The 12,019-nt window shown below is 48.5% G+C and overlaps 1 protein-coding gene across 2 annotated transcripts in view; it reads left to right on the forward strand.

The window, feature by feature from the left end:
• ASAP3 (ArfGAP with SH3 domain, ankyrin repeat and PH domain 3) overlaps positions 1–12,019 on the forward strand; it is a 71,406-nt gene that overhangs the window by 22,385 nt on the left and 37,002 nt on the right. For both annotated transcript variants that reach the window (XR_008331736.1, XM_053398610.1), the window contains exons 2-3: positions 335–407; positions 3,847–3,992. Coding sequence is in view for 1 of the 2 variants with exons in the window: in XM_053398610.1 (XP_053254585.1) it covers positions 335–407; positions 3,847–3,992 (219 nt within the window). In the remaining variant the exon portion in view is untranslated. The remainder of the gene's footprint in view (positions 1–334; positions 408–3,846; positions 3,993–12,019) is intronic.

Raw genomic sequence — 12,019 nt, forward strand, 5'->3', positions numbered from 1 at the left:
GCAAAACGTGTTCTCTGCCACAGAGCTATGCCCTTGTTGCAGCCAGGGAGGAACTGGCTGGAAGCCACACCTCCTTTTCTAGCTGTTCAGTCAATGCATTCTCTCTCTTTCCCTCTCAATCTCTGCACAGCCCACCCACCCCCTCCCCATGCTTGGGATCTCTCCACTCCAGATTCGGGTAGCCTGGCAGCTGCCTAGCACATCTGCCACAGGCCGGAGCTTCAAAGAGACTTTGTGTGGCCTGGCAATTCCCTCTTCCCGCCTCCCGGCTTGGCACTGCCCAGCAACTCTGACAAACCTTTGTGTCTTTTTCTCTCTCTCTTTTGCCTCGCAGAGCCTGGATGGGGACCAAGCCATTCTCCAGCGGATCAGGAAATATGTGAAAGCTATTCATGCTTCTGGGCTCAGTAAGTTAATGCTCTCTGCGTGCTGGTGTGGCCGCCAAGGGGTGGGGAAGAGTGGGGGGGACACCTTGGGGGGAACGGGTAGGTGCTGCCAGGTGTGTGCAAAGTGCAATCTGACCCCCCTGTACAGTGTGAGCAGTGCCATTTGAATAACCCAGTCGAAGAAGAGTTTGGATTTGATATCCCCCCTTTCACTCCCTTTAAGGCGTCTCAAAGCGGCTAACATTCTCCTTTCCCTTCCTCCCCCACAACAAACACTCTGTGAGGTGAGTGGGGCTGAGAGACTTCAAAGAAGTGTGACTGGCCCAAGGTCACCCAGCAGCTGCATGTGGAGGAGCGGAGACGCGAACCCGGTTCACCAGATTATGAGACTACCGCTCTTAACCACTACACCACACTGGCTCGAGAGAGAAAAGGAACTTTACTGGGCAAACTGAACAAAAACAGTGCATAACCTGTGCATAACTTGAGGAGAAATAATCAGGGTTGCTGTTTTTTGTCTTTTAGAACAGGCCTCCTTCAAAGCAGAAAGGTATTCAGCAGTGCATACTGAGGAAAGGCTCCCTCAGAACTCCCGCAGCCAATCAGGGCACAAGGATTACGCCATTCTGATTGGGTGCTAGGCAAACACTTCCACTACCACTCCCCTCTTGATTGGCTGTCTTAACTGTCATTAGAATGAACCCTTAGGCTACTAACCGAATGATCCCTGCTGTTGTACTTCAAACAATCAAGGAACTTGGGAAGCTGCTCTACACAGTCAGACCATTGGTCCATCTCGCTCAGTATTGTTCATGCTAATAGACAGTGGCTTTTTACAGAGTTTTAATGCTGGACTATTTCCCAGATCCTGCTTCTCCAGCTTCTTGGTTTTCTGATTTCAGCTCTGCCCTTCTTTTCTTCTGGATTTTGGAGAAACCCCCTTTAACCTCTTTCTTAGCATTTCACCCTGGTCTAGTTCACAGTCCGTCACCTGCAAAGTCTGGTGACCCTACAAGATGACTCTCTTTGGTGGGATATATGAATTGGGATCTGGATTTGCCCTCTCCCAGCTGCCCCATCACCAGACTGACCTTTTGCTTTCCCCACAGAAGCTGTGCTGTTTGTAAACATTCTGTGACAGCCTTCTTTGCAGCTAAACATATTGGGAGATTTTATGAGGTTGTGCTGGCAGCAGGAACGCAATTTGCCTTGGTGCAAGGTTTAGCTGATGTCAGCCTTGTGCAATCCGCTTTCAAAATATATAAATTGCAACACAAGACTTCTGAATTAGGATCTCTTGAAGCGAAGGCATAACAAAATCTGCACTGAGCATTCTTGCCCTAGAACAGCACAAGTGAAGGATTCAGGACCCTCTGCCCTCCAGTTGCTAGACTACAACTCCCATCCTTCCCAAGCTGGCTGGGGCTGATGGGAGTTGTTGTTCAACAACATCTGGAGGGCAGCAGGTTGGTGAAGGGGGCCCCTAGCCCATGATAATGATGATGATATATATATGCTGCCCATCTGACTGGGTTGCCCCAGCCACTCTGAGAGGCTCTCAACAAAATGCTTAAAACACACCAAAACCTCAAACATTAAAAACTTCCCTAAACAGGGCTGCCTTCAGATGTCTTCTAAAGGTCAGATAGTTGTTTATTTCCTTGACATCTGATGGGAAGGCGTTCCACAGGGCGGAACGCCTTCCCATCTGCCTGGTTCCCTCTGCCTGGTTCCCTGTAAGTTTACTTCTTGCAGTGAGGGAACCGGCTGAAGACTGTTGGAGCTAGATCTCAGTGTCCCGGCGGAAGGATGTGGGTGGAGAAGCTCCTTCAGGAATACTGGCCCAAAGCTATTTAGGGCTTTAAGGATTAGCACCAACACTTTGAATTGTGCTCGGAAACGTAGTGGGAGCCAATGTAGATCCTTTAGGACTGGTGTTATATGGTCCTAGCAGCTGCTCCCAGTCATCAGTCTAGCTGCTGCATTCTAGATTAGTTGTAGTTTCCGAGTCACCTTCAAAGGTAGCCCACAGTCTCTGTATATGCCACACATGCACCTCAGATTCATTCAAGAGGCCTAAAGGATGGTGTTGGAGGCAATTCAGGTTTCTCTCGCTGCTAATATTCTTGGACCCAAGAGCTCAAGGACCACAGTGTTGGGCCACGCCCTTTACTGGTGTAAGCAGACTGGAAGTGCTCAGGGCTGTTGTTTGCCTGAGGCCTCATTCCAAATAAAGCTTGCTGGATAATCTTGGGCCGGTCACAGTCCCTCATCCTGATTTGTTGTGAAGGTAAAATGGGGAAGAGTATGCCACCTTGAGCTACTTCAAGGAAAGGGGTGATATACAGTGGAACCTCTACTTATGGACGTAATCAGTTCTGGAGGTTTGTCCGTAAGTCGATCCGGGTCGCTGGTAGAAGTGCCATTGTGTACTGGCGCATTCGGCGGCAGCACGCTTCTGCACATGTGCAGACAGCGGCAGCGCGCTTCTGCGTGTGCGCAAACGGCAGAAGCCGCTTCTGCACGTGCATGAATCGTGGCAAACCCGGTATTTACTTATGAGTTTGCCGCGGTCGCAACTTGGATTGGGCCCAAGTAGAGGCAGTCGTAGAGGTTCTTCTGTAAATGCAATGCAATGAAAGGAAGGAAGGAAGGAAGGAAGTCAATAAATAAATAAATAATCTGCAGTGTGGGTGTCGGATGTTGCTGGAGATGCAGTGGAAGAGGCTCAAGTATGCACCACACAGCCCTCTCCTCACAGCTGCTGGTGCACACCCAGCACCACTGCCACAAAATTGCTTTGCACAATTCAGCACATGCCTGCATAATGCCTGCCAGTTGGTGTTCCTGCTGGGCTATTAATGGGTGCTGGTTATGATGGATATAGATTACCTCCAGGATCAGAGGCAGCATGCCTCTAACTATTCGTTGTTGGGGAACATGAGCTCTCTTGCCCTCATGCCTTCTTATTCGATTCCCAGAGGTGTCTGCTTTGCCACGGTGAGAAACAAGACGACGAGCCAGGACAAATTCATACTATACATTTAAAACACACTGGCAGCACTTTAAATAGTCGTTGCTTCCCCCACCCCCCAGGGAATTCTGGGAACTCTGGTTTGTTTAAGGGCGCTGAGACTTATTTTCCTAACTGAATTACATCTCCCAGAGTTGCCTAGCAAAAGAGATTGATGGTTAAACTACTCTGGGACTAGTAGCTCTGTGATGGCAGCTCTCAGCTCCCTTAACAAACGACAGCAGAAGCCACGACTGCTTAAAGCGGTACCATAGCGCTTTAAATGTATGGTGTGAATGTGGTTCAGTATAAAGCTCTTGTCTGATCCTGCAGGGCTGTCTCCATGTTCAAATTCCACACACTGCTTTGCTTCTTCCCTGACTTCTGTGGGTATCGGGATCCAGCAGAAACCTTCCTTTCTCCTGATTTTTGTGTCTTCTTCCTTAGCGCATGTGGAGAACGAGGAGCAGTACAGCGAAACTCTGGAGAACTTTGGCAACAACCACCTTTCTCAGAACAATCATGAGCTTTCCACGGGATTCTTGAATCTGGCTGTCTTCACCAGGGAAGTGACGGCACTTTTCAAAAACCTGGTAAGGGGCGGCATTAGGTCTGCTTTTCTTTTCCGTCAAATGTCTCCACTGCATTCTTCTTCTCAATCCAAATGTGTACACCACCTATTTAGAGGGAGGGGATATTCAACCAGACCTGGCACTTTTAATATGGGACCTGCTTCTTTAAAAGAAATGAATATGCCAAAATTCCTTAACCTCTACAACTCCCATAAGCCCCAGTCCAGTGGTTACTGTTGCTAGCTAGGGCCACATTTGTAGCATACATCTAAAGCACCATGGTGGGAGAAAACCATGACTTTTTAAAGTGGCACCACACTGCTTTAAATGTACAGTGTGGATGTGGCTAGAGTCTTTTCTGCAGCCCCTTTAAAAAGATCTTTATTATTCTGACATTAATGTTGGAGGCTTACAGTCCTCTTTCTCATGCACATCTGATGAGGTGGATTCAGGCCTGCAAAAACTTAGGCCGTAATTAATGCAATTACGTTCTTCAAGACTTTAAGGGAATCTGTTTCAGCCGAAGCAACGGAGATAACTCCCTCTCTGGAAGGTGATGCAATTGTGAATGTGCCGGTCTTGTTTGGGGCAATAGGTTCCTATATTTCAACCACTGCATTTCCGTAAGGCGTGTTTTCCGCACTGCTGTGTTTCCAGCTATGTGTCCTGTGTTGATGCTGGGGCCCATTATCACAAAGCAGGCTGCTGCTACGAGGTGGTCTGTTTGAGGGAAGGATTTTTATGAATATGGTGGGAACTCTTGAAAGAACTAGGAGTGAGTGAATCTGTCAATTTCTGTTTCAGTTGTTTATTTTTACAATCTCCAGTTCAGTTTTCCATTTCCACATCAGTTTGCATATGTGTGTGTGTGTGTGTGTGTGTGTGTGTGTGTGTGTGTGTCCTCATGAAGATTCATCAACATCTTAGTGAGAAATCATTGTACAAAATACACATTTTTATACAGTGGTACCTCAGGTTACAGACGCTTCAGGTTACAGGCTCCGCTAACCCAGAAATAGTACCTCAGGTTAAAAATTTTGCTTCAGGATGAGAACAGAAATCGCGCAGGAGCAGTGGGAGGCCCCATTAGATAAAGTGGTACCTCAGGTTAAGAACAGTTTCAGGTTAAGAATGGACTTCCAGAACGAATTAAGTTCTTAACCAGAGGTACCACTGTATGCAGTTTTGCCCAACATACACAAGTTTTGCAAAGCTATTTCCCCTAAGGAAAGCATTTTATTCCATTGTTTTCACTAACGTAGATATTTATAGGTGTGTGCTTACCCTAGTATATGCATTTTTGTACATATCACCGGGTTGGTGATACTCGAAGTAGTACGACTTTTGGAGGGTTGCTGTGTTCTGGTGTGCAAATTGTTCTAAAAGTTTGCCTTCAAATGCAAACTCAACTCTTTTCTCACCTGTCCCTAAAAAGGACCATTAGTGTTTGTATTTGTACTGGTTGGGCAGAGGGAGAAGGAACATGGGCTGCATCTGTGTGACTTTGCTTCTTGTTGCCACTAATGGTGATCTCTTCCTGGCCCCTCCCTCAGCTTCCCCCTTTAACGTAAATCGGAAACCTCTGGGCAGCGGCTATGTTGTTTATGGCTGGGGACTGAAGGAACTGTGCTGTGGGTTCTGTGTGCTAGAGCAGGCTCTGGCTGGGTATGTTTGGTTTAAACAGAAGCCCCATGTCTCATATTACAGCCCCCTTGCAAATGTGGAAGGAAAGAAAGAAAAAATAAAGATGTGGAAGGGAAAATGTGGAAGGAAGGAAAGGGGGGGAAAACCCCTGTTTGATATGGCTCTAGCGGAAGAGCACATGAAAACAATGCTTGGGTATGTGCCACTTTAGACTAGGGTAGCTAATATGATGCCCTCCAGATGTTGCTGGGAAACAGCTCCCTGACCTTCCAGCTACTAACCCTGGTGGTTGTGGTCTGCATCCATTGTTGGAGGCAGTAATGCTTCTGAATGCCCGTTGCTGGAAACCACAGGAGGGGGAAAGTGCTGTTGTGCTCCAGTCCTGCTTGCAGGCTTCCCATAGGCAATCTGGTTGACCACCTTGAGAGAAGAAGAAGAGGAGTTTGGATTTGATATCCCACTTTATCACTACCTGAAAGAGTCTCAAAGCGGCTAAGATTCTCCTTTCCCTTCCTCCCCCACAACAAACACTCTGTGAGGTGAGTGGGGCTGAGAGACTTCAGAGAAGTTTGACTAGCCCAAGGTCACCCAGCAGCTGCATGTGGAGGAGCGGGGAAGCGAACCCAGTTCACCAGATTATGAGTCTACTGCTCTTAACCACTACACCACACTGGCATGGTCCAGCAGGCTCTTAGGATATGTTGTTATTTTTCACTATGCTGGCCGGAGTTGATGGGACTCCAGCAGTGCTTAAAGGGCACCATGTTGTCTACCTAGGGGTGAACCTGTGTCCTGCTTTAGAGAGGACAGCCCTGTAGGTTTGAAGAAGTGTCCAGTCCCAAGCTTGTGTCACAGTGTTGACAGGCACGGAATGTCAAGAATTAACTCTTTATTGTCAAAAGGACACTTAGAAGTTAGGAAAAGGCACGTCCATCAATCCTACGCCTCTCAGCCACCCCTAGGTGTGCACCTGATGATGCAGTTGCCGCAACAGAGAGGCCCACCCACCGACCTCAGCTTATGTATCTCCTCCACCCAAGCTGCGTGCAAGCAGGTGCAAAGACTCCACCAGCATGTGACCTTTTGCTCCTCCTGTTTCAGTCTTCTTCTGGTCCTGGGAAAAGTGGAGCAGGAGAGGTGGGATCAGGAGGAGGAGGACAAGGTGTGGAAGCCCTTGAGTCTACACCAGCTTGACCGATCTCTCCCTCCTCCTGCTCTTGTTCTTCATTCTCCAATCCTGCACTTCTGACTCTCGTCTCCCAGCTGTTACAGGTTCCCCCAGTTACCTTCTTCCAAGTCAGTCTGCAACCTCCGCTTCTTCCAGTGCCCACTCCTCAATAGCCAGCCAGCACTCCTCAGTGTCCAGCCAGTCCCTGACATCTTGGTTTGAATATCAAGAACTCTAAGAAAAGGAGAGCAGGAGGGGCCTTGAAGTCACCCTTCTGCAGTTAGATCCTGGACAGCAGACTTGAGCTGCTGTGCTGGACAGCACACTGGTCATATGCTCAAAGTCTTATGGTGTGATGGATTGTATTTCTATTTAGATTATAGTAGTTCTTTCTAAATTGGCACACCTAGGCCTGTAGCTCAATGACAGAGCATCTCCTTTACATGCAGAAGGTCCTAGGTTCAATCCCTGGCCTCTCCAGCTCAGGACATCTGGCCTGGTGTCCTGTTATCACCATGACCAACCAGATATCTATAGGAAACAGCAGGACCTGAGTGCAAAAGAACCCCTCCAATCTTGCAGTTTTCTGCAGTGGTATTCAGAAGCGTTTTCTGCCTGTGACCGTGGAGGTAGGACTGGGAATGTCCCCTGCCTGAAACCCTGAAGAGGTGCTACCATCCACTGTAGGCTTTGTATTGAGTCAGTGTTTCCTCAAACGTGGGTCCCCAGCTGTTGTTGGACTACAACTCCCACCATCCCTAGCTAGCAGGACCAGTGGTCAGGGATGATGGGAGTTGTAACCCAACAACAGCTGGGACCCAAGTTTGAGAAACGCTGATAGAAGGACCCAACAGTCTGTTGAGGTATAAGCCAACTTCCTGTGTTCCCATCCATATTCATATTCAAATTTTGTTGTTGCATAAGTGGCCATCCTATGACTACTTCCGCCTTAGGCAGACCCAGCATGCTGATGCAAAATGGTGACGTCACAGGAGTGGCTGTTGCCTTCTGTAAAGTTCTTTGAACAGGACTGGTCCTACCATGAAGCAGAATTGAGGCAGCCAGAAATGCTGGTTGTCAGGGAGTGGCAGCAAGGTCCTGGAGGTTACAGAGCCTGCCCTGCACTCCCTAACCTAGCTGCCCACCCTTGGGGGCAAGGGAGGAGGATGCCTCACCAGGAATACTGTTCTGCAAGGTTCACCGAAACAAGCTGAGCACCCGATGGCCCAGGAAGGGCCGTAGCTCAGTGGTGGAGCATCTGTATTTGCATGCAGTATAAGGCCGATTCCTATGCTCTTCAGAGCTGCGCTGTGGTTTCTTCAGCTGTGCCTGTAGCACATCTGTACTTGATCACAATCTACAGCCGTGGTTCCATTTTGCTTTTTCTGAGTCAGCATGTCAGTGGGTGGCACTGACTTATTTTCATGTGTAGGTTCTTCAGCACAGCCACATAAAACTCGCAGGGTGGATTTTCTTTATTTTCTTCGCTCCTCCTCTTCCCTCCCAAGAGAGGTTGGTCCGAGACTTAGAATCATAGAAACTTAGAGTTGGAAAGGGACCCCAAGGGTCATCTATTCCAACTCCCTGCAATGCAGGAACCTCAGCTAAAGCATCCATCACAGATGGCCATCCAACCTCCAAGGGAGGACTTCTCGTGGGAGTCTTTTCCATTGCTGAACAGCTCTTACTGTCAGAAATGTTTTCCGAATACTTAGTCGGAATCTCCTTTCTTGCAACTTGAAGCCATTGGTTCAAGTCCTATTCTCCAGAGCAGGTGAAAACAAGCATGCTCCCTCCTCATGTGACAGCCCTTAAGATATCTGAAGATGGCTATCGTATCTCCTCTCAGTCTCCTCTTTTCCAGGGGCAAAACATACCCAGCTCCTTCAAGCGCTCCTCATAAGGCTTAGTTTCCAGACCCTTGATCATCTTGGTTAACCTCCTCTGCACACATTCCAGTTTATCAATATTCTGCTTAGATTGTGGTGCCCAGAATTGGACATAGTATTCCAAATGTGGTCTGGCTAAGGCTGAATAGAATGGTCTGGACACTATGCTTCTGTTGATGCAGCCTAGAATAGCATTAGCTTTTTTTGTTTTTGCTGCTGCGTCACACTGTTGACTCATGTTAACCAAGACCCCTAGATCCTTTTCACATGTACTGTAGTAAGCCAGGTGTCCCCCATCCTATATATGTATCTGGTTCTTCCTGCCTAAGTGCAGAACCTTATGTTTGTCCCTATTGAAATTCATTTTGTTAGCTTGCACCCAGTTCTCCAATCTGTTAAGGTCATTTTGAATTCTGATTCTGTCTTCTGCGGCCTTCGCTACTCACCCAGTTTGGTGTCATCTGCAAGTTTGATGAGCATCCCCTCAATTCCTTCATCCAAGTCATAAAGACATTGAACAATAACAGGCCCTGGACAGAACCCTGGGGCACCCCACTTGTCACTTTTTCTGGGATGATGAGGAACCATTAATGAGTACTCTTTGGGTTCGGTCAGTCAACCAGCTACAAATCCACCTAACAGTTACCTTGTTCAACCCACATTTTACCAGCTTCCTTGCAAGAACCATTAATGAGTACTCTTTGGGTTCGGTCAGTCAACCAGCTACAAATCCACCTAACAGTTACCTTGTTCAACCCACATTTTACCAGCTTTCTTGCAAGAATATCATGGGGGACTTTGTCAAAAGCCTTACTGAAATCAAGATACAGTCATACCTCGTGTTGAAGTAGCTTCGGGATAAGTATTTTCGGGTTGCGCACTGCAGCGACCTGGAAGTAACGGAACGCGTCACTTCTGGGTTTTACCACTCGCGCATGCACAGACGGGGCGAATTGCGAGCTGCGCGGATGCGGGCTGCATTCGCTTCTGTATGTGAACGGGGCTCCGGAACGGATCCCGTTCGCATCCAGAGGTACCATTGTACATTATGTCCACAGCATTTCCCTGATCCACCAAGTTTGTAATTTCATCAAAAATGGAAATCAGATTGGTCTGGCATGACTTATTTTGGAGAAACCCATGCTGGGACTTAGTAATCATAGCATCCTTTTCTAAATACTCACAGACTGACTTTCTGGATGCTCAGGAGGTAGTCCTGTAGGCTGTCAGGTCTCCAACTGAACCAGGCTTGTTTCTTTTGTCTCTGGTCATGTTACGGTTTTGGCCATGCGATTCTCTCACCTGACTCCCCCCCCTTCCACTTGTGGGTTGTGGCTTTTGCAAGGTGGGGAGAAAGGGCTGACTTGCCTGTGGGTTTTGTGGCAGTGGAGGAGTAGATGTGGCTTGTGGGCAGACCAGACATTTTTGTGCCTTGCAGCCATCTGAGGCTGCCCTGGAGTCTCCTGCACAGGAAGAGGATTCTCTTGCCGTGAGACAAATTGGAGGAGGTTTAGCATCTTCAGACTCTCTCCCCACCCCACAGTCTCTCTCTCCCCCCACTGTTTCCATATCTGCATGCCATCCCAAATCTGGCCTGCTTGAGGAGTGGGGGGAGACGAGCAGGAAACAATATTTACCTTAGTTGGAGTGAGGCTTGCATAGTCCAATAAATAAGAGTCCCTTTCTGGACCTGCCTCTGCAGAGAGCAGGGGTGGGGAACCCCAGACACAAACCCCACCTGGCAGGGAGAAAAAAATCTGGGGGGTGGCATAGAAGGGGCAAAGCATATTTCTAGTTAAGCATGCTGTGTCCCACATGCTAAGATCTCTGAAAAGAACAAGTGTTAATGACAGGATTCCAGCAATGCAGGGGGAAAATGGGGGTGTAAGCTCTTTGGTTTTGGGGGGCCCTCACCCCCTGCCCCATCTTGTGCCACACATGTTCCCCAGCCACACCCCATCTGCCCAATCTGTGTCCCCCACCAGCCCTGATTCACACCCTGCTGGAGTGCATTTGCTTGCCTGGAATAACAGAACCATACAATTTTAGGCTTGGAAGGGTGACCCCAAAGGTCATTTAGTCCAACCCCCTGCAATGCAGGAATCTTTTGCCCCACATGGGAATGTGCCCTTGGACTCCGATAATGCCTTTTGCTTGCCTGGATGGAGGACAGAGAGGCGTGAAGGTACCAGCCTAGTGTACAAAAGTAAATTTTTTAGATTCGTTGCTCTGCCTGCTTTTGCTTCTGGCCCCAGCCACTACTATCATGTGGCCTCTAGGTGTTAAGTTGGGGGTGAACATATCAGACAACACAGCGATTCTTCAAACAGCTCTTGTTTATTCACAGGCCAGAACAGAACTGAACTGAAGGGTTCAGCCAGCCTGCTTATATAGAGCTCCACTACAATGCAACTGTAACCACTTTCTGTAACTATCCAATCACTGAACATCACTTTCAATCCCTTATTTGCATATGTGGACCTGAGTGAAATCTATCTACAGTATCCCCCTGCTGGCCCAGGGTGAGAACTTCAGTACATAACACTGGGAGACCTCACAGAAGGTCATGTGACCCACAGGCTGTAAAATGTTTCCACCTCTGGCACATTTGCTGCATGCTTTGGAGGGAAGAGTGGGACTGTGCACCTTCTCTGATGTCACTGTGCCCTGCAGGCTCCAACTCCAGTTAGCTGTGAGGGCTAAAAGGGATGCCTAGATATGCATGTCGGACCACACTCTGTGAGAGAGATGGGGAGCCGTGGCCTTCTGGATATTGTTGGACTCCCATCATGCTTTGCCAGTGGCCGTGCTGGCTGGGGCTGATGGGGATTGGATTCCCAATGACACCTGAAGGGCTGCAGGTTCTCCAGCCCTGCTGTACACCAGTTGGAACTTCAGCGTCAGTGTGGCATACCAGTTGGAGTGTTGGACTAGGACCTGGGAGGCCAGGGTTTGAATCCCTGCTCAGCCATGAGGCTCTCTGGGTGACCTTGGGCCAGTTACTATCCCTCAACCTAACCTCCCTCACAGGGTTGTTGTGGGGAGAAGAGTTATGTACACCACCTTGAGGAAAAAGTGGTATATATGTGTAACAAATCAATAAAGGGCGCATACGGTCCACATCAGATGATAAGCCTGCATGTGTGTAGCTCTGCATATAGGGCATTCACTGAGAGAATGTGTCAGGCGTGGGGAGTTATTTAGCTCTCCCAGCAATGTTTGGTGTTGGCGTGAAGAGGCCTCCTGCACATACTGATGTATGCTTGTAGAACTTCTGCACATGAAGGGAGTGGCATGGAGCCATTTGACACACATGCACCTTGAAGTGCACAGGGCCCCTGCGCATG

This window comes from Podarcis raffonei, chromosome 8 (assembly GCF_027172205.1).
Source record: "Podarcis raffonei isolate rPodRaf1 chromosome 8, rPodRaf1.pri, whole genome shotgun sequence".
Lineage (NCBI taxonomy): Eukaryota > Metazoa > Chordata > Lepidosauria > Squamata > Lacertidae > Podarcis > Podarcis raffonei.